Source organism: Cololabis saira, chromosome 9 (genome assembly GCF_033807715.1).
Source record: "Cololabis saira isolate AMF1-May2022 chromosome 9, fColSai1.1, whole genome shotgun sequence".
Taxonomy (NCBI): Eukaryota; Metazoa; Chordata; class Actinopteri; order Beloniformes; family Belonidae; genus Cololabis; species Cololabis saira.
Genome location: NC_084595.1, coordinates 1,432,756 through 1,455,556, shown reverse-complemented (window position 1 = coordinate 1,455,556; position 22,801 = coordinate 1,432,756). Strand labels below are relative to the sequence as shown.

At 43.5% G+C, this 22,801-nt stretch overlaps 1 protein-coding gene across 1 annotated transcript; it reads right to left on the bottom strand.

The window, feature by feature from the left end:
• Positions 1-212: 212 nt before the first annotated feature.
• On the bottom strand, positions 213-13,404 carry LOC133450877 (uncharacterized). The gene is made up of 10 exons (XM_061729779.1): positions 13,350-13,404; positions 12,794-13,096; positions 12,219-12,512; positions 11,741-12,043; positions 10,771-11,064; positions 7,674-7,976; positions 6,585-6,878; positions 6,340-6,462; positions 4,348-4,373; positions 213-2,180 (listed from the first exon to the last, which is right to left on the bottom strand). Exons 1-10 carry the CDS (start codon positions 13,396-13,398, stop codon positions 2,085-2,087), a joined length of 2,085 nt encoding a protein of 694 aa, XP_061585763.1. The 5' UTR covers positions 13,399-13,404; the 3' UTR covers positions 213-2,084.
• Positions 13,405-22,801: the final 9,397 nt, after the last annotated feature.

Genomic DNA, 22,801 nt, shown 5'->3' with positions numbered 1-22,801 from the left:
AGACGTCCATCATACGGGACATACTGGACCATAGCAGTATATTGAATCATGGAGACGTCCATCATACGGGACATACTGGACCATAGCAGTACATTGAATCATGGAGACGTCCATCATACGTGACATCATACAGCGGACACAGGGTATGATGCAGCTAACGAACACAGAATAATATGAACACAATAATAGAACACTTCCAACGGGCATAATAATAATAATAATAATAATAATAATAAATAACTTTATTTATCCGTTAGGAACTTCATTTGTGGAAAAGCATCAGCATCATTGCGTGTACAGATAACATATGCAACAGGACAGTACAGAAACAAACCAAACAATCAATAAAGCAACATACATTGGGCAATCACAAATACTGCTGGACTTAGATGCTGTAAACCATAGCATAGATAAAATACGAGAGAGAGAGAGATAAAAAAATATAAGTCCCCCGTTAAGTGCGTGATAAATACAATGATTTTTAAAAAATATGTATAAAAGCGGGTAAAAAAGTGAATAGGTAAGATCAGCTGTTTATGAGTCTGATTGATGAGGGCACGAAGCTTGACATGGCTCTGTTTGTCCTGAATTGTAGTGATCTGTATCTGTGACCTGAAGGGAGGAGCTTATACTGACTGTAGAGTGAGTGTGTGATGTCTGAGGCTATTTGTTGTCCCTTTCGTTTAGTCCTTCTGTTATAGATGCTGATCAGTGATTCCTGATTCTGTCCAATGATTTTGCTGCTCAATGTAATAATTTTATTTAATGGATTACGGTGAATGTTAGATAAGGATCCGAACCAAGCTGTTATGTTGAAGGTTAAAACTGATTCAATAAAACACTTGTAAAATGCTGTCAGAACTGATTGGTGGACTTGAAGTTTACGGAGTTTCCTAAGAAAAAAGAGGCGTTGCTGGCACTTTGAAAAAATGGATTGAGTGTTAGGTTGGAAGTTCAGCTTGTGGTCGATTACTGTCCCCAAATACCTATATGAGTCAACCCTCTCTATAGGCTGATTGTTGACAGACAGAGTGGGGATGCTGGATGGACCTCTCCGAAAGTCAACAACCAGTTCCTTAGTTTTAGTAATGTTGAGGTCCAGACAGTTCTGCCTGCACCACTCTGTAAAAATGTTCATCTCAGCCTGCAGCTGACCCTCTGAGTTGGTAGTGTCCACAATAACAGTATCATCAGAGTATTTCATGTATGTTATGCCAGGGCTCGTACTCCTACAGTCATTTGTGTATAGAGTGTAAAGTACCGGTGAGATAACAGAACCCTGGGGGGCTCCTGTGGAAAGTAACTTTGATGAGCTGAGGTGACCATTGACCCGAACCCTTTGATGTCTGTCTGTTAAAAATGAGAGGACCCAGAGGATCAGATGTGGATTGGTGTCCAGTTGCAACAGTTTCCTGCCCATCAAGTGGGGTTGCACGGTATTGAATGCACTAGAAAAATCCACAAAGACCAGTCTGATTAAGGACTTGGGCTTCTCCAGATGAGTGAAAGTTTCATGCAGCAAGGTGAGAACAGCATCATCCACACCCCTGTGCCGCTTGTAGGCAAACTGAAGAGGGTCAGCACGCATACTGAGCTCTTCCTGAAGCTGAGAAAGAACAAGCTTCTCCAAGCTCTTCATAACCAGTGATGTTAATGCCACAGGTCGATAATCATTATTACAAGTTGGATTGGTCTTTTTGGCTACTGGACAGACAATGGCAGATTTCCAGAGTGATGGGACAGAGTGTTCGGCCAGGGAGCGGTTAAAGAGAGAGCAGAAAACACCAGACAGCTGACTGCAGCAGACTTTCAGCAAGCGTCCACTGATCTGATCAGGTCCTGGTGCTTTATTTGTCTTAATCTTTCTAAAGACCTTTTCAACATCCGCCTGCTGCAGCTCCAGGTTTCCATTGGAGAGAGTCAGTGGAGTGAGTTCAGTTATTAGCTCTGAATAAGTAATAAATAAGTACTGAATAAGTAGCTAAATAAGCCTTTCAGACCAGCCATTTTCCCTCTAACAGACCAAACATCCGTCTGCTGCTCTGTAATCAGGCTAACGCTAACATTTCCATCACACAGCTGATTTATTGATCAGTGGATCGTACAGAAGCAGGCAGGCCTTCATCGTTTTCATAGTTCACCACATCATCATCATCATCACCATCTTCATCCCTGTTCACCTGTGGAAACAGACAATGTCCTTGTAATTCCCGTTTTCACCACCAGAGGGAGATAAAGATGATATTTACATGATAATGGACTGTTCTTAATGGTTCCTGTGAAATTGATCTGCAATTATACTATTTTATATCAATATCAGAATAAAATCTATTAATAAAATTTATGGAAGTTAGCAGCTATAAATGTTTATTTAACGTCTTGTTAGTAAACTAAGACCTCATTAATGATTGACTCTCTGGTGTTTAGGTTTATTACCAGAAAACCAAGAATAATCAGCAGCAAATGTTGATGGAAATGAACAAACAGGAAATATTAGATTAACCTGGATATATGGAGCTAGAACAGTCTCATGATTCGCAAATGCACACACTGTTTCACAAATGCACAGAACAATTCACAAATGCGTAGGACAAGATATACAAATGTATTTTTGATGCACACACAAATATAACCTGATTTACAAACGTTTTTTTGTCTGTGAGCTGCGCTGGATTTGTATGTGACTTTTGAGACTTTTGAGACTCCCCTGACGTGACTCGATCCACAAATATGTTTTTTTTTAACACGGAAGGATCTGCAACCAATCAGATATCTTCCTTTGTTTCAGCCAATCATAAGAGTGCACCCCACGTGGGGGACGATTTACTCTAAACCAATCAGATTAAAGGGGCGGAGACTCCTGCTGTTTGAACTGCGTTAGCGCCGTCTGCTTGGAAAAGTGATTAATAGTTGGAGTTGGTGGAGTAAAGATAAGATAAGATAGACCAGACAGCAACACGGGATGGAGAGGAGATCACTGCTCTGATTTTCTGGTGATCTCGGTGAAGAAAACAGCGCGATCTGAGATGGTTTGTCAGGCCGTTCAACCAGAGCCGTCAGGAGAGCTCTTAGTCCTGCCGATGCAGCAACTGATGATGAGAAACAGCAGAGATATTTATGTATTTGCTCCGTTTGGTTGGACGACGTGTTACATGGGATTGTCCCGCTGATTCAGCTCAGAACCAGACGGACCACAGCAGAGAGCTGGCCGTCATCCTTCTACCTGACGGGGACGAGCAGCGGCCAGGTGGAGCAGCAGCGCATGTCTTCAGGAGATTAATTTACCGAAATATCGGGAGCAAAGTCGGTGGCTGTCGACTGATAATCGAAGAACCTTTGTATCCAGCTCAGACGTTTGATGATCGGTGGGTAAACCCCCGACCAGCATCATCACCGCTGCATCTTCCCATGCATGACTCTGCACCGGGAATGTGTTGATCTGCCACCGCTGTTTTGACACATGTTTGTCTCTGTGTGGTGGTGATGTCACATCATAAATGTGAGGATAACAGCTGCTTGTTTCCGACCTCCACGTCTGGTCACTTGTGGTCAGCTGGTGTCTGACCGGGACCAGCGCCACTCGTGGCCTTATCCAGAACTGCAGGTCGCGTTTTGAACAGCAAGTATATTCACCCCCGTCATTTGATGCGTCGACAGGCTTGTTCTCCTGAAAGACACCTATAGTTCAAATACAGAAATATCTCCTGACGGCTCTGGTTGAACGGCCCCACAAACCATCTCTGATCGCGCTGTTTTCTTCACCGAGATCACAAGAAAATCAGAGCAGTGATCTCCTCTCCATCCTGTGTTGCTGTCTTGTTTATTTATCTTTACTCCACCAACTCCAACAATTAATCACTTTTCTAAGCGAACGACGCTAACGCAGTTCAAACAGCAGGAGTCTCCGCCCCTTTAATCTGATTGGTTTAGAGTAAATCGTCCCCCACGTGTGGTGTGCTCTTATAATTGGCTGAAACAAAGGAAGACATCTGATTGGTTGCAGATCCTTCTGTGTTAAAAAAAAAACAAAACGTATTTGTGGATCGAGTCACATCAGGGGAGTCTCAAAAGTCCCACACAAATCCAGCGCAGCTCACAGACAAAAAAACTTTTGTAAATCAGGTTATATTTGTGTGTAGCATCAAAAATACATTTGTGTATCTTGTCCTACGCACGTGTGAATTGTTCTGTGCATTTGTGAATTTTGTTCTGTGCATTTGTGAAACGGTGTGTGCATTTGCGAATTATGAGACTGTTCCAGCTCCATATGGATATTCCATACATATTTATATTTTAAAGCTACATATCGGTATATATAAAATATTAAATATTAGTGAAGATACTCACATACTGCTGCATTGGCAACTGAACATCTGGAACAAAAAATGTTACATTCTTAGAGTTAGTTGACAAGATAACACATTTATTATCTTTATTCTATCATTATTATTAATAATTAAAGCTGCAAGCAGCGATGAACGGGCCCTCGCACTCACGGCCACCGCCCCCCATAAGCATATCAGACATGACACCACCCACGACTTCCTATGTCAAACCATTCAAAAGTTATAGCAGAAAAAAGGAACAACCAATCAGAAGAAGGGGCAGGGCTAAGTTTCACCAATTATGGTCAAGGACTCAATACCGAGTCCGATGACACCAGCCACGACTCTTTATGTCAAACCATTCAAAAGTTATGGCAGAGAAAAGTATTCTAGGGGGCGCTGTTGAGCCGTTAGGCCACGACCATTAATGCAAACCATGAAATATGAAAATTATCGCCCGGCCTGGCTTGCATGCAAAATTTGGTGACTTTTGGGGAACTATCAAATATGGACTAACCAGATGAAGGGTGGGCGCGCTTTTTGGCGTCTAGCGTCGCCACGGTAACACTTTTGAAAGAGAAAAGTAACGCGTGTAGTCGCACGATGGAGACGCACATTTTGAGGTATAACACATCTGGGTGCACGTTACGGTTCGGGCCGTATTAATTGCCGAAGGAATGGCATAAATTGTGCCAAAATTACACAATGCATTCAAAATAGCAGACATCCTGTTCGGTTTCGGCCATGGCGCGAAGTGACTTTTCTTTAAGTTGTGTACTGATACAGGTGTGTACCGATTTTCGTGCATGTACGTCAAACCGTATTGTGTGGCTTGAGGCACAAAGTTTTCCGGGGGGCGCTGTTGAGCCATTAGGCCACGCCCATTAATGCAAACCATTAAATATCAAATTTATCGCTAGACCTGGCTTGCATGCAAAATTTGGTGACTTTTGGGGAACTATCAAATATGGAACAATCAGATGAAGGGGGGGGGGCACGCGTTTTGGCGTCTAGTGTCGCCACGTAGTCACAGGATGGAGACGAATATTTTGATGTATAACACACCTGGGTGCCAAATTGACACAATTCATTCAAAATAGCAGACTTCCTGTTGGGTTTCGGGCATGACTCCAAGAGACTTTTCTTTAAGTTGTGCCATGATACAGGTGTTTACCGATTTTCGTGCATGTACGTCAATACGTATTGTGGGGCTTGAGGCACAAAGTTTTCAAGGGGGCGCTGTTGAGCCGTTAGGCCACGCCCATTAATGCAAACCATTAAATATCACATTTTTCACCAGGCCTGGCTTGCATGCAAAATTTGGTGACTTTTTGGGCACGTTTAGGGGGAAAAAAGGACTTCCTTTTGTCAGAAGAAAAAGAAGAAGAAGAAGAAGAAGAAGAAGAAGAAGAAGAAGAAGAAAAAGAAGAAGAAGAAGAAGAAGAAGAAGAAGAAGAAGAAGAAGAAGAAGAAGAAGAAGAAGAAGAAGAAGAAGAAGAAGAAGAAGAAGAAGAAGAAGAAGAAGAAGAAGAAGAAGAAGAATTCCTACAGATGTCCTACACAAGTGCTCGGGCCTAATAATATAACTTCTGATTAACATGTTCATTAATAAGTCACGTATGTTACATTTCCAGTGATGCTGGAGGGAAGAAATAGTTTCTACTAGTTTCTACTTTTACTTCTACTTGTACTTCTACTTCTACTTCTCATTTTTCTACTTCTTTCTAATAGTTTCTACTTCCTCTTTTCTCTGCATGTGCAGTTGACGTCTTCTCTTCAAGTCTAGTTTAGATCATTTTATCCTGCAGTCGTTCTTTGAAAAGCGGCAGATGAAATCCACCATCTCAGACTCTCACCAGTCGTCCACAAGTCTCCACGACATTTTCACAAGCAATCACATCTTTAACTGCTTTATTCCAGTTTGAGAAAATGCTGTTTGTTGATTTTGTTTCAGAGTTTAACTCAATCTAACTTCAGAAACTAAATAACAACCTGACAGGCAGGTCAAACACACCTGTTTGATTTCTGGGATTGTTCCTTTTAACTTTCATCCAGTAAATGATGAGAAACGTAGCGATGATGACCAGAACCACCATCAGCCCCCGGACCACCCATCCAATAATCAATCCGGTATAATCTGGAATCAATGGATTCAACAAAATGGTCAGAAAGTCAATCTTACCACCTTAACTGATTAAAAGTGTGAAGTCTGAATGATGACATCCAGTTTTTATTGTCTCCATGATTTCAGGGTCTTACCTGTAAAGTCCAGCGTGTATTCAGCATCTATCTCAACTCTGTCTCCTTCAACAACCTGGCAGGTGAATCTTCTCTTGGAGCGTCTCTGATGTTTCACCATCAGATCAGAAACACAGTTGTTCTGTCCTCCAGACACAAACCCATCACCTTCACCGAGCAGCACACTTCCTGTCTCATCCACCCAGATGATGCTGTTCTGCTCACAGGGACCAAAGTAACGGTCTCTCACCAGAGAACAGCGTAATGTCACGTTTCCATCCCTTCCTGGATCCACATCTGGTGGAGATGGAGAGACTGGAAAAAGACAGAAAACTGTAGTTTCACTCAAAAACCTTTATCGTCTTTCTAACATGTGAGGAACTATTCTTCACCTTACTGTTTCAGCTTTGCTGAGTTACTGTCTGATAAAAACACCAAAAACTTGTGCTATGATTGATTACGAAGTCGAAGTGAAGACAGAAGGAAAAAATGATGTTCTACAGAAAGTAATGATGACTGTTTTTTCCTCCGTCCCGTTCAACGGCAGGATCCAAAGAGGGAAACCCTTCCTGGGACGGACAAACCCAGCAAGGGTTGGGAAACCCTTCCTGGGACGGACAAACCCAGCAAGGGTTGGGAAACCCTTCCTGGGACGGACAAACCCAGCAAGGGTTGGGAAACCCTTCCTGGGACGGACAAACCCAGCAAGGGTTGGGAAACCCTTCCTGGGACGGACAAACCCAGCAAGGGTTGGGAAACCTTTCCTGGGACGGACAAACCCAGCAAGGGTTGGGAAACCCTTCCTTGGGATGGACAAACCCAGCAAGTGTTGGGAAACCCTTCCTGGGACGGACAAACCCAGCCAGGGTTGGGAAGCCCTTCCTGGGACAGACAAACCCAGCAAGGGTTGGGAAACCCTTCCTGGGACGGACAAACCCAGCAAGTGTTGGGAAACCCTTCCTGGGACGGAGTTATCCAGCAAGGGTTGGGAAACCCTTCCTGGGACGGACAAACCCAGCAAGGGTTGGGAAACCCTTCCTCGGACGGACAAACCCAGCAAGGGTTGGGTGTTTCTGGTTGCACTGTTTCCCACACAGTCCAAATACTCACTTGTTAAAACACTGAGATACACAACGGTGTTGTACTTGTCCCTCAGCCGGCTCTCGTAGAGACCAGCGTCTCCAGCGGTGATGTTGCTGATGATCAGGGAGCACTTCCTGTCCATCCTGCCAGCTCCAGGCCACGTCTTCTCAGCTCCTCCAGAACCAAACACATGAGACACTGAACTTGTGTCTCTGCTGTAAATCCACTCAACATTGGAGCAGGTGGAAGACGATAAGTCAACGTTATTCTGCAAAGCTACGTCATCTCCAACCCTGTGGTAGAGAATGATTGTTCTCACGCCGGTTCCTGCTGCAGAGAAAAACACAACGTTTTAAACTCAACACACCAAATAAGATGTTTCACTCAGATATTTAGGTTTATCAACACAGAAAAGCCATCCAGAGAGTATTGCCTGCTCTTATTCATCCAGACCAATCTGGTTTTATCCCTGGTAGACATTCTTTCTTTAACACCAGACGGTTATTCGACATTATTTACACCCCCACCGCGGACTCTCCCGAAATCGTTCTTTTTTTAGATGCCGAAAAGGCATTTGACTGGGTGGAGTGGAGGTACATGTTCTATGCTCTCAACAGGTTTGGTTTCAGTGCTAATTTTATTTCCTGGATTCAGTTACTCTACACATCCCCGGTTGCTTCAGTCAATATCAATGGTATCCGCTCCAACTCGTTTCCGCTCTCGCGAGGTAACAGACAGGGCTGTCCTTTATCCCCTTCTCTGTTTGTGCTCGCCGTTGAGCCGTTGGCTATCTGGCTCCGTAATGAGGGTCGTTTTGACGGTATCATGCGCCAAGGGTTAACTCACAAGTTGTCGTGGTACGCGGACGACCTCCTGCTATATATCTCGGACCCCCCTAATTCCCTTCCTGGAATTTTGAACATATTAGAGGTATTTAAGAAAATCTCCGGTTATAAACTCAATCTTCATAAAAGTGAATATTTTCCAGTTAACGATCTGGCTAATGCTCTTCCTCAAAATATTTTTCCCTTTAGGAAAGCCTCGGAAGGGTTCAAATATTTGGGTATCTTTGTGAGTAAATCCTTTACAGAACTAGCTGCCAAGAACTTTGATCCCTCAGTTGAGCGCTGCAAAGAAGACTTAGCCAGGTGGTCCTCCCTGACTTTCTTTTTTTTTCTTTTTTGGGCTCTAGTGGCCCTTTATTGAGATGCAGACTGGAAAGGGGTAGAGAGAGAACGGGGAAGACACGCAGCAAAGGTGTGCGGGCTGGATTCGAACCCACGACCGCTGCAGGAGAAGGACTGTAGCCTCAGTATATGAGCCGCCACTTAACCCACTGCGCCACCGAGCGGCCCTCCTCCCTGCCTTTCTCTTTAATGGGACGTGCTAACCTGATCAAGATGATTACTCTACCGCGATTTTTATATCTCTTTCAGCAAATTCCGATTTTCTTACGCAACTCATTTTTTCTCTCTCTTGATAAAATAATTAATTCATTTCTATGGTGTGATAAAAAGGCTCGTATTAGGAAGGAGATTCTCCAACTCCCCAAGGCAGAGGGTGGCCTGGCGCTGCCAAGCTTCCGTCATTATTACTGGGCGTGTAATATTAATAAACTCCTCTTTTGGAACTCCAAAATTGCACAAGCTGGCTTACCCCAATGGGCTCAAATGGAGATATCCTCATCCAGGCACTCACTGTGGTCAGTGGTTTGTGCACAATTACCTCTGCCGCTCAAGGTCTCCATTAACCCGATTGTGACTAACACCTTAAAAATCTGGAGCCAATTCAGAAAGCACTTTGGTTTACATGTATCATCAGGTCTGGCTCCCATTTACCACAATCATTGTTTTGTCCCTTCTTACTCAGATCCAACATTTCGGGATTGGCATGAGAAAGGTCTACATTCTGTCAGTAGCCTATACATTGATGGGATTTTCCCTCAATTTTCTGATCTGGCTGCTAAATTCACTCTCCCAAACTCCCATCGGTTTCGTTATTTTCAGGTTATACATTTTGTTCAGAATCAATACCCGCAATTCCCTAGTCAGCCCCCAAACTCTAGTTTAGACCCGTTTCTATCTCTGAAGACAGACTCTAAGAGGTTGATTTCTATCATTTATAGAAACATTTTTGCGGTTAATCCAACCAGACTGGACTCACTTCGAGCTGTGTGGAGTCAGGACTTTGGGACTGATATCACTGATGATCAGTGGGATCATATGTTAGATCTGGTACACACATCTTCTATATGTGCAAGACACTGTCTACTTCAATCCAAAATCCTACACAGGAGCCACTACACCAATGCAAGATTAGAAAAGATTTACCCAGATAGGGCTGACTCATGTAACAGATGTAAATTATCACTGGCAGATTACATGCATATGTTTTGGTCATGTCCGAAATTGTCTTTATTTTGGTTGGGGTTGTTTGATACGCTGGGGAGGGTTTTGGGTAGCACAATTGACCCCGACCCCCTCTGCCTTCTTTGGAGTACCACGACACACTGGGATGCCTAACACTGCGAAACGAGTTATAGCCTTCACAACTTTACTCGCTAGAAGGCTCATCCTCCTCAAATGGACACATACGCTTCCGCCCACACACAATAGATGGATACATGAAATCCTATACTGCATTAAGCTGGAGAAGATTAGGTTCTCCCGTCGGGGTTCCTTGGAAGCCTTTAACAAAACTTGGCAACCTTTTGTTGACCACATTCACTCACTCAGCATTGATGAAGAACCTGAGGACTAACTAGAAAAGCTGTGAGCAGAATAAACCCCCCCACCCACCCCTCCTCCCCCTTCCCCGAGTAAATGAGTGTGTTTGTATGTATGTGTATTTTTGTCCTATTCTTTTTTTGTTGTTTTATTATTCTTTTTGTTTGTTTATATATATTGTACACTGTCCTTATTTGAGTTACGTGATAATGTAAACCTTGATACTTGCTTCATTGTTACTGTCATTTATGTGTTGAAAAATGAAAATTCAATAAACAGAGTTGGAAAAAAAAAAAAAAAAAGAAAAGCAACATTGGACTTTAATAAGCCCTTATTTCATTTCCATTAACTATTCCAGTTCACCTAGTTTCCTGGTGTCCTTGATTTCAGGGTCTTACCTGTAAAGTCCAGCGTGTATTCAGCATCTATCTCCACTCTGTCTCCTTCAACAACCCGGCAGGTGAATCTTCTCTTGGAGCGTCTCTGATGTTTCACCATCAGATCAGAAACACAGTTGTTCTGTCCTCCAGACAAAAACCCATCCCCTTCACCAAGCAGCACACTTCCTGTCTCATCCACCCAGATGATGCTGTTCTGCTCACAGAGACCCAAACCACTGTATCTCATTAGAGAACAGCGTAATGTCACATCTCCATCCCTTCCTGGATCCACATCTGGTGGAGATGGAGAGACTGGAAGGAGACAGAAAACTGTAGTTTCACTCAAAAACCTTGAACGTCTTTCTAACATGTGAGGAACTATTCTTCACCTTACTGTTTCAGCTTTGCTGAGTTACTGTCTGATAGAAACACCAAAAACCTGTGCTATGATTGATTACGAAGTCGAAGTGAAGACAGAAGGAAAAAATGATGTTCTACAGAAAGTAATGATGAGTGTTTTTTCCTCCGTCCCGTTCAACGGCAGGATCCAAAGAGGGAACCCTTCCTGGGACGGACAAACCCAGCAAGGGTTGGGAAACCCTTCCTGGGATGGACAAACCCAGCAAGGGTTGGGAAACCCTTCCTGGGACGGACAAACCCAGCAAGGGTTGTGAAACCCTTCCTGGGACGGACAAACCCAGCAAGGGTTGTGAAACCCTTCCTAGGATGGAGTTACCCAGCAAGGGTTGGGAAACCCTTCCTGGGACGGACAAACCCAGCAAGGGTTGGGAAACCCTTCCTGGGACGGACAAACCCAGCAAGGGTTGGGAAACCCTTCCTGGGACGGACAGACCCAGCAAGGGTTGGGAAACCCTTCCTGGGACAGACAAACCCAGCAAGGGTTGGGAAACCCTTCCTGGGACGGACAAACCCAGCAAGGGTTGGGTGTTTCTGGTTGCACTGTTTCCCACACAGTCCAAATACTCACTTGTTAAAACACCGAGATACACAACGGTGTTGTACTTGTCCCTCAGCCGGCTCTCGTAGAGACCAGCGTCTCCAGCGGTGATGTTGCTGATGATCAGGGAGCACTTCCTGTCCATCCTGCCAGCTCCAGGCCACGTCTTCTCAGCTCCTCCAGAACCAAACACATGAGACACTGAACTTGTGTCTCTGCTGTAAATCCACTCAACATTGGAGCAGGTGGAAGACGATAAGTCAACGTTATTCTGCAAAGCTACGTCATCTCCAACCCTGTGGTAGAGAATGATTGTTCTCACGCCGGTTTCCGCTGCAGAGAAAAACACAACGTCTTGAACTCAACACACCAAATAAGATGTTTCACTCAGATATTTAGTTTTATCAACACAGAAAAGCAACATTGGACTTGAACAAGCCCTTATTTCATTTCCATTAACTATTCCAGTTCACCTAGTTTCCTGGTCTCCATGATTTCAGGGTCTTACCTGTAAAGTCCAGCGTGTATTCAGCATCTATCTCCACTCTGTCTCCTTCAACAACCCGGCAGGTGAATCTTCTCTTGGAGCGTCTCTGATGTTTCACCATCAGATCAGAAACACAGTTGTTCTGTCCTCCAGACACAAACCCATCACCTTCACCAAGCAGCACACTTCCTGTCTCATCCACCCAGATCATGCTGTTCTGCTCACAGGGATCCAAATAATAGTCTTTCATCAGAGAACAGCGTAATGTCACATCTCCATCCCTTCCTGGATCCACATCTGGTGGAGATGGAGAGACTGGAAGAAAACAAATAACTGTAGTTTACGCCACTTGAATATGAGAAACTCATTTTACTGATCCAGTTTTACTGAGTGATTTTCTGATGGAAAATCAAATATTTCAACGTGTGAATAAACGTCAGGTGTTTGTGTTCCAGTTCCTCTGAGAGGATCCATCATGTTGAGGACGATCCCAAACACGCTGACAAATCCACACAAGCTTTTAACAGCGTTTCACTCAGAGTTGATGAGGAGGATTCAAACTGACAGTCTGGAAGTTATTAAGTCAAAACACTCACCTGTTAAAACATTCAGATACACATGTGTGTAGGTATATCTAGTCGTACAGGTGTAACGACCAGCATCTTCAGCGGTGATGTTGTTGATGATCAGAGAGCAGTTACTGCTCAAACTCATCCTGTCAGCTCCAGGTGACCTCTTCACAATAGTTCCATTAAGAACAATGTCTTTTTTATATCGATATTTGTAATGAATCCATTCAACACCAGAACATTGGTAATGTGAAGAATCAACGTCAACCGGTAAAACGACGTCATCTCCAGCTCTGTGATGGAGATAGATCAATCTACCACTGATTCCTGCTGCAGAGAAAAACACTCTGAGAAAAGTTTTACACTTCACACATCAACCTGACCCTAGAAACATATTTAAACTACATATTTATGTTTGTCAACACAGAGAAGATAATTCAACACACACAATCTCTGGTGAATCATTCAGAGTTATGTAACGTTGTTTTTAAGTGGTCTGATTGTAACAGAGGTGAGTTTTATTAAAGAAAACACATTTGATATCAAATTAAACCCTAAAACACGAGTCAGAGTTGATCTTTACCTTCAAAGTGAAGCAGTAAAGTGATGAAGAGCTGCAGTCGTGGTGTCATTCTGTCTCTGCTGGATGAAATGATGCTTCTCTGCTGCAGGTCTGATTGAGATGCTGGAACTTCCTGTTTCTGATGGTGGAACTTCCTGTTTCTGATGGTGGACCTTCCTGTTTCTGGGGAACTTAACCACTAAAACCATCTTCAGAGTAAGTAAGTGTGTCTTTGTTTCCTGAAATACATAAAAACAGGTCAAAGTTACAGGAAAAAACCCTGAATGTTTAAAAGTGAACACGCAAAAGGGTTTTTCTGTTGAAGATTTACTTTTGTTACATTTCAGTTGACCCTTGAGGTGGATTTGATTTAAAAGAGTGATAGATTTGGTTTCCAATAAAATAACAAGTTTCCATCCTGGACTTATACAGAGATGAAGTTTTAAAAACAACCACATGTTCTGGTGGTTTTCTCAGCCGCAGGTCTGTGACGATGTTATTTCCTTTATGTGCATGACTAAAGTCTAGACCTGTCTTCAGAAAAACACCAACGGAAATGAAATGTCTGCAAAAGCAGCATTTGAAAGATCCTTGTTTTTAAGTTAAATTGTATTAAACTGAACATTCAGTTTTTGTCTTTTGTTTGTTAAACTTCAACTTAAAAGATGTTATTGTTGTTTCTGAGACGTCATCGTTGACCTGGGAAACAAACATGTACTTTGTTCATGTTTGTCCTGTTTTATTATTATTTATTAAAAGATGAACTTGTGTATTTCATGATGTTTGTGCTGGTATTTCACTGGTACAGTTTAATACCAGTACAAGTTTAATACCAGTTTAATACCAGTGTAGTTCCAGTGCAATACAAATCCAATACCAGGTCAGTGCAAGTGCAGTAGTTGTGTAATACCAGTGAAAAACCAGTGTAGTAACAGTTCAGTACCATTTCAGTATCAGGGTGGTACCAGAGCAGTACCAGTGGAATACCAGTGAAATACCAGTTAAATACCAGTGAAATACCAGTGAAATACCAGTTAAACACTAGTGCAAAACCAGTGAAATACCAGTGAAATACCAGTTTAGTAACAGTTCAGTACCATTTCAGTATCAGGTCGGTACTGGAGCAGTACCAGTGAAATACCAGTTCAACACTAGTGCAATAGCAGTTCAGTACCAGTGCATTACACTTGTAATGTCAGTGCAGTACTTGTACAAGACCAGTGCATTACAAGTTTAGGGAACACCAGTTCAACACCAGTGCAATACCAGTGAAATAACAATGCAATACCAGTGTAGCCCAGGATCTATAATGATACCCTTTTAATATAAAAACTGTCCCTTTAAAATAGTTCACCTGTGTGCTCACCGTTAGCACACAGACACATAGAATTACCACCTCTCACTCACGCCCACCCACCACATACCGCACCAACACCACACACACCTTTAAAGCACCCCCACCCACCACATACTACACCAACACCATACACACCTTTACAGCACCCCACCCACCACATACTGCACCAACACCATACACACCTTTACAGCACCACCCCCACCCACCACATACTGCACCAACACCACACACACCTTTACACCACCCCCACCCACCACATACTGCACCAACACCCCACACACCTTTACACCACCCCCACCCACCACATACTGCACCAACACCACACACACCTTTACACCACCCCCACCCACCACATACTGCACCAACACCATACACACCTTTACAGCACCCCCACCCACCACATACTGCACCAACACCACACACACCTTTACACCACCCCCACCCACCACATACTGCACCAACACCCCACACACCTTTACACCACCCCCACCCACCACATACTGCACCAACACCACACACACCTTTACAGCACCACCCCCACCCCTGTCACCAGAATCTCTGGACACCCACACCATCAAAACCATAATTTAACGCAGAAAAATAAAGCCCAGGAATGTTTTTAGACCCAGCTATTTTTTTAACGTTCCATTGAATCACCATGATGAGCGCACGTTCAGCACAGACATCAAGATGGCTGTGCTGAATGTGCGCTCTCTTTTAAACAAATCTTTTATTATAAATGACAGGAAACTGGACTGTATTCTCCTTACAGAGACATGGCTTGGCACAGATGCAGCTGTTGTTCTCACTGAGGCCTCCCCACCAGATATTAACCTTCTATTTTCTACCAGGGGGGGCAAGAGAGGGGGCGGAACTGCATCAATAACAATAACCACTATGTCATCAATGCAGTTCCTTTTAACAGCTACACATCATTAATATCATGCTTTTGTTTTTAGCAACCCCCCAATTCTCTGCTTAACGGTCTACAGATCCCCCAGTATTCCACCTGTTTTATCAGCCAATTCTCTGAACCTTTATCAGTTATTCACACATTAATAATCTAATAATCAATTATTCACATTATTCACACCTCCTACAACAGGATCTTAATAACTGGTGATTTTAACCTGCACATAGAAACATCTCAGACCCAGAGCAGAGGTCACACCCTGGACCTGGTCCAGACCTCCGGCCTGTCCCTGGACCTGGTCCAGACCTCCGGCCTGTCCCTGGACCTGGTCCAGACCTCCGGCCTGTCCCTGGACCTGGTCCAGACCTACGACCTGTCCCTGGACCTGGACCTGGACACCGGTGCCTCCGGAGCGTTCCCCGGATGGGAGGGAGGAAGCTGTGACCCCCGAGGTTCCCGGTTTGGCATCATCTGATTAATGAATAAAATTGTCACAATATCAGTCACTCCAGTCTATTATTTCAATGCAAGAATGAATGAGTTTCCATCACTGTGAGGACGGTGTCCCCCTCACCAAAAGTATTTCTGTGAGGACGGTGTTCAGAGCTGGACCAGGTCCTGGTCCTGGTCCTGGTGCTGGTGTTCCGAGCCCACAGCGTTTACCGACGCAGCCACAAGCTCCCTTTGGTGTTTATCCCAGAGGACAGGGAACCAAAGAGGATGTCTTCCTGGCCTCCACCTCTGTCAACAGTGTCTCCAGCTCACACTCCAAGATTCAAGCAATATCACATTTCTGTGCTGCTTATACCCGCTAGAATATCAAGCATCACACTTGTTTAACGTCTGTGGACTTATGCCTATCAAGAAGAAACAAAAACAGCAGCTTAATGCCATGGAAACACCCTCTGCAACCCCAGCCATTGTGGCTAATGCTAATGCTAGCATCGTGAGTAATGACAACGCTCCAGAGCTAGCTCCGCTAGCGGCTACGGCAAACACCAAGGCATCCGTCATCCTCGCGGCTATAAATGACATGAGTAAAAGGATGGAGGACCGATTCAATAACTCAGAGGTGTCTTTGCAAGCTACCCAGGCCACCTTGACCAAACACGATGCTCGGATTTCTACTGTGGAGGCGGTTAGCAGTGACCATGACACCTGGCTGACCGGGCTGGAACAGCAATGGCTGCAGCTAGAGGCCCGTCACAAATCGCTCCAAGAAAAGATTATTGACCTCGAAGCGCGCTCCAGACGCCAGAATATAAAAGTGGTGGGCCTGCCAGAACGAGCTGAGGGTAAAAACCCAACCCCACTTTTTTGCCACTTTTCTGCGCAATTTGCTGGGCGCTGCTCACTTCCCCTCCCCGATAGAGGTGGACAGAGCGCACAGACTGGGACAGCCACCTGACGCCGCGGCACGTCCCCGTGTCATGATAGCCAGGATCCACAGCTTTCGGGTAAAGGAGAAGGTACTGCGGCTGGTGCGGGAGAACTCCCCTCTGACCTACAACGGGACACAGATCCACAAATATCCCGATTATCCGGCGGAGATAATGAAGCGGCGCCAGCCATTCGAGGAGGTGAGGAGAAAATTCAACAGCGCTGGGATGCGCACCGGATTCCTCTATCCTGCACGGCTCCGAGTCACCAAAGGTACCGACGTCGACAGGATCTTCAACACCCCAAAAGATGCTGATCGCTTCCTGCTCGACTACCGGGCTTCTGAGGAGGGGTGATGTCCCTGCGCTGTCTTTCGGATTTGATCCGGCTGCTGTATCCTGCTGTATCCAGATGCGGCACAAACCCGCAGTTGTAGGGTAATGTTAAAACACTGGACTATGCTTAAAAAAAAAAAAAATATATATATATATATATATATATATATATATATATATATATATATATATATATATATATATATATATATATATATATATATATATATATATATATATATTTGTTTATTCCCAGTGTGCCTTATTCTCACCAGTTCATTTTGCTAAGTGCATGGCTGTTTTATTTTTTTATATTTAGTAACACTAAGTGCCAGATGTGCTCTGTTTTGGTTATTTTATGCACTTAATTTGCTTCATATCTTCTTACAACAACACCTGGGTTTTTTCTAATTTTTGTCACGGAAATGTTTCAAGGTTTTTTACCTGATATCGGATGGGACCGCTGCTTTTAAGTCAGCTGACTAGCAATATTACTGGTTAAGTGTTAACTAGTATAGGACCACTGTAGGGCATGTTAAGGTATTTCCTCTCGCTTTGTTTTGGAAAGTGGGAGCTTGGGGTGGGTAAATGTAAGTTCACTTTATGTGTTTTCCTCAGTGTTTTTGCTGTTTTTTTATTTGGGGCAATTGTTACTGTAAATATAACCTAATTTTCACTTATCCATGATTCGTAGAGGTAAAGATGAGGGTATCAACTTGGTCAGCTGGAATGTTCGTGGCCTAGGTCATTCAATTAAGTGTGCTAAGGTTTTTGCACACCTTAACTCTTTCGCTGCCGACGTGTCATTCCTTCAAGAGACTCATATTAGACCATCTGAACAGAAGCGTCTGCGCTGCAGCTGGGCAGACCAAATATTTCAATCCACATTCTCAAGCAAAGCTTGAGGCGTTGCAATCATTATTCGTAAAAACATACCTTTTAAACACATTTCAACACTATGTGACCCGAATGGTCGATACATTATTGTAACAGGCCGTCTTCATTCTATTCACGTAACGCTGTTGAACATCTACGGGCCAAACATTGATGACGCAGCTTTTTTCAGAAAAACGTTTGAGAAGTTACCTGACCTTTCAAACACAAATTTAGTATTTGCTGGGGACCACAACGTAATACTTGACCTCCATCTTGACAGGTCAGCTAGCAAAATATGTAACCCCTCTAATGCATCCATGGTCCTGAACAATCTTATCGCCTCCACTAATCTGGTCGATATATGGCGGCTTCAACACCCGACAGACAGAGAATACTCTTTTTTTTCTAATAAACACAAATCATATTCCCGTGTTGATTTTTTTTTACTGGATGCGAAACTCATACCAAATGTTACAAATTCCAAATACCATAACATTTTGATTTCGGACCACGCCTCCATTACTCTCAATTTAAAAAAAAAAAATGGACAGCGCTCCTCGTGGTGTTTCCGCCCATCCTTGTTAGCAGACGAACATTTTTGTAAACAAATGTCAGTAAAAATCACAGAATACCTTGAGAATCAGAATCAGAATCAGAATCAGCTTTATCAGCCAGGTTCGAACATTGTCCAACAAGGAATTTGACTCCGGTAATTTCGCTCTTTGGTATTAAAAAATAAACAAATAAACAACAAATGTGGTATTTCTATGTACAGTATAAACATTTTAAAGGTGCAGCAGTTTGAGGTAGTGAGTAGAAAGTGAGAGGTGCAGCAGAGTGAGGCAGACAAGATTATTAAAGAGGGTGCTAGATGATTTATTTATTTTTTTGCACGTGTTTGGTTACTCTGGTTACTCTTAGAATACTTAGAAATAATGACACCTCAGACATTTCTGATTCCACCCTGTGGGAAACATTCAAAGCTGTCATGAGCATATGGCTTTGAAGAAGTCAAACAAGACGCTGTTGGACAAAATTGACTCCGAGATCACACAATTAGAACCTTTATATAGAAGCACAGGCGACTCTCAAACATTGAATAACATTCTCAATCTTAAATATGAATATAATTCGATCTTATCGCGTCAGGTTTGTGACCAGCTCCTGCGACTTAGGAGACAATATTTCGAGCTTGGGGAAAAACCTCACATACTTTTAGCTCGCCAGCTCAGAGGGCAACAGGCCAATAGGGCTATCCACAAAATAAAATCTCGCTCTGGAGTAATCTTAACAGACCCTAAGCTGATAAACTCTCACTTCAGAGAATATTAAGAGGAGCTTTATAGATCCAAAGCTACAGGTGATGTGGATAATTGGTTAAAGGACCTAAACATACCAAATCTAGACGACACCTCTCGTGAGGCCCTTAATGCAGAACTATCTCCGGAGGAAATACTAGATTCTATCAGATCAATGCAAAATGGGAAACGCTCGGGACCAGATGGTTTTCGCGTTGAATTTCTTTTTTTTTTTTTTTTTTTTTTAAATGTTTTTATCCCGGTTTTTTCCCCCATTTTATCACCCAGTGCTCCTACCTAACAGTCCTGGGTATTGCTCCATCTACCAACCCCGGGAGTTCCTGCACTGAGCTCAGGTCTCCTCCTTAACCTGAGGATGAGCAGCATCTTTTCACCAGACAGGGTGGGGTTTCTCTGGCCGGACGTGGTGCGTGGAAGGATCACGTTATTCTGGCCAGATCCTCCCACCCCATCTGTTCCCCGGTTGGCCAGAGGGGGCAGTAGAGCCAGGACTGTTGCATGTTTTTGTGAGGGTAGCTCCCATTAGCTACCCAGGGGAACACGGGGAGAACATGCAAACTCCACACAGAAAGATCCTTTCTCCAACCCCACCCAGGGTGCTGAAGTCATGGGGGAACTAACACGCACTTCAGCGCCCACAGCGTCCCCGGCGGGAATCGAACCCAGGACCTTCTTGCTGTGAGACGGCTGCACTACCTGCTGCTCCACCGTGCCCCTTGGCGTTGAATTTCATAAGACATTTGCAAATCAGATAACTCCAATTTTACACAGGATGTTTTCCCATTCAATGGAATCTGAAAGCCTTCCTCCAACCTTGTATGACGCTAACATTTCACTCTTGTTGAAGCAGGACAGGGATGAAACCGAACCTTCATCATATCGTCCAGTATCCATGCTCAACCTAGATTTTAAGATATTCACTAAAATACTTGTAAATAGGTTAAATAAGTGTATAGGATCCATCATTCACACTGATCAGACGGGTTTCATCCCAAATCGATACTCCTTCTTTAATGTTAAACGTGTTATGGACATTATGTATTATTCTTTCGACAAATTTTCTAAGCAAGCCATCCTGTGTCTAGATGTGGAGAAAGCCTTCGACAAGGTGAAATGGCCGTATCTCACGGGGGTTCTGGAGAGGTTTGGTCTCGGTCCATCCTTTATTTCCTGGGTGCGCATGATATATACACAACCTACGGCGTCCGTTCCCACTAACCTGGGCAGGTCACCCTCCTTCCCTCTGCAGAGGGGGACACAGCATGGGTGTCCCCTCTCGACGCTCCTCTTCGCATTGGCTATCGAACCCCTGGCAATTAGTGTGAGGGAACATGTCCTCAATAAACCTATAACACTAGGTGGAGTTGATCATAAGATTTCTCTTTACGCAGATGACTTAGCCCTTTTTGCATCCGACCCTGAACAATCAATACCAGATCTACTCCAACTTATCAACTCCTTTGGAGAGGTCTTCGGTTATACTATTAACTGGCAGAAGAGCAAGCTCATATCAGTAGCCAAAGACCTGGACCCACTATTCCTGTCATCCACACATTTTAAAATCTCCTCTGACTATGTGAAATACCTGGGCATTAAAATATCAAAAAAACCAAGCGTCTTTTTTAAACTGAATTTCACGGAAAAATTGGACAATCTTAAGGAGAACATAGAAAAATGGAGACTGCCTTTATCAATGATTGGCCGTGTAAACGTTATCAAGATGGTCTCGCTGCCGAGATTTTTGTATTTATTTCAGAACGTCCCTGTTTTTATTCCCAAATCTTTTTTTAAGCTTCCCGACTCCATTATCATGCCGTTTGTTTTGGGGTACAAGGCACATAGGATTTCCAAAATCCACCTTCAAAAATCAAGGAAATGTGGGGGCCTGGGTCTGCCGTGTTTTCTGCATTACTACTGGGCGGCCAATGTCAGAGTTATGGTGTACTGGCAGTGTGGCTTTGAGAAAGTGGACGGGTTCATCCCACCTCCTTGGTTAGCCATTGAAAAAAGCCTGACTAGCAAGACTTCTCTCCCTGCTCTCCTTTTTTCTTCCCCAAGGTCCTCCGCAGTCTACAGGAAAGATCATTTTGTTATGTTAAATGCTCAGAAGATCTGGAATCAAATTAGAAAATGTTGTGTGCTTCCAGACACCTCTGTAAATGCTCCAATCTGGCAGAACCATGGCTTTTTACCGTCTCTTACAGACACAGCCTTTAGAGAGTGGAGCTGTAAGGGTATTGTTAGTTTAAAAGACCATTACGTTGGTGGTCACCTTGGCTCTTTTGAACAATTGCAGTCCAAATTTTTTTCCAGGTATTTACAACTGAGACACTATGTTCAACAGGCTACTAAATCATCTGAATTACCACCTGAAAGAAATGCACTGTTCAAATCTCTCCTAGGCCCCCCCGAAGCAAAACACCTGATTTCAGGGTTAGTTGGTTACTTCTCAAGTACTCTGGACTCGTCTACTCTCAAAATAAAACAAGCCTGGGAAGGTGAGCTTGGTATTGAGATCGAGGATGAATCATGGGAGGAAGTATTAACTAACATTAAATCTTGCTCGATTAATGCCAGGCTCCAACTGATCCAGTACAAGATAGTCCATAGATTACATTACTCTAAAACCAGATTAAACAAAATTTTCCCTAATCTCTCTCCACTGTGTAATAGATGTAATGCAGCAGAAGGTTCCCTTGCACATCTTTTCTGGACCTGCCCGAAATTACACAACGTTTGGTCTCTCATTTTCCAGTGGTTTTCCTTTGCCTTTAACATAATTGTAACACCTGACCCTGTAACTGCTTTGTTAGGACACTCCAATACTTTGAAAAACCTGGATTGTAACATACGTACTGCTTTGACTCATGGTATGATGATTGCTAAGAGGTGTATCCTGAAACTGTGGAAGTCCGATTTAGCTCCCAAGTTTGAGACTTGGCAGAGGGAACTCATAAGCATTCGCATGTGGAAAGACAAGGAGAAACGAACTCTCTGGTAATCCCCTGAAGTTCTCCAAGATATGGAGTCCAGTGCTAGAGCATATGAAAGACCACTCACCTCATCTCATTGTTATTTTTTCCATTCCATATATGTCATTTACAAGATCCTTCCATTTAGAATTAATTAAATTATCATAATTTAACCAATTTCTTGTCATTTGTTTAATTAATGCTACTCTTAAAACTAAAAACAAGTGAGTATGTTTGCTCTTAATCTATTCTGGTGTTTTTCCAAGTAATCACACCAGTGGATTTTATCAAAAGAAACACCAAAAATATTTTCCAATTCTC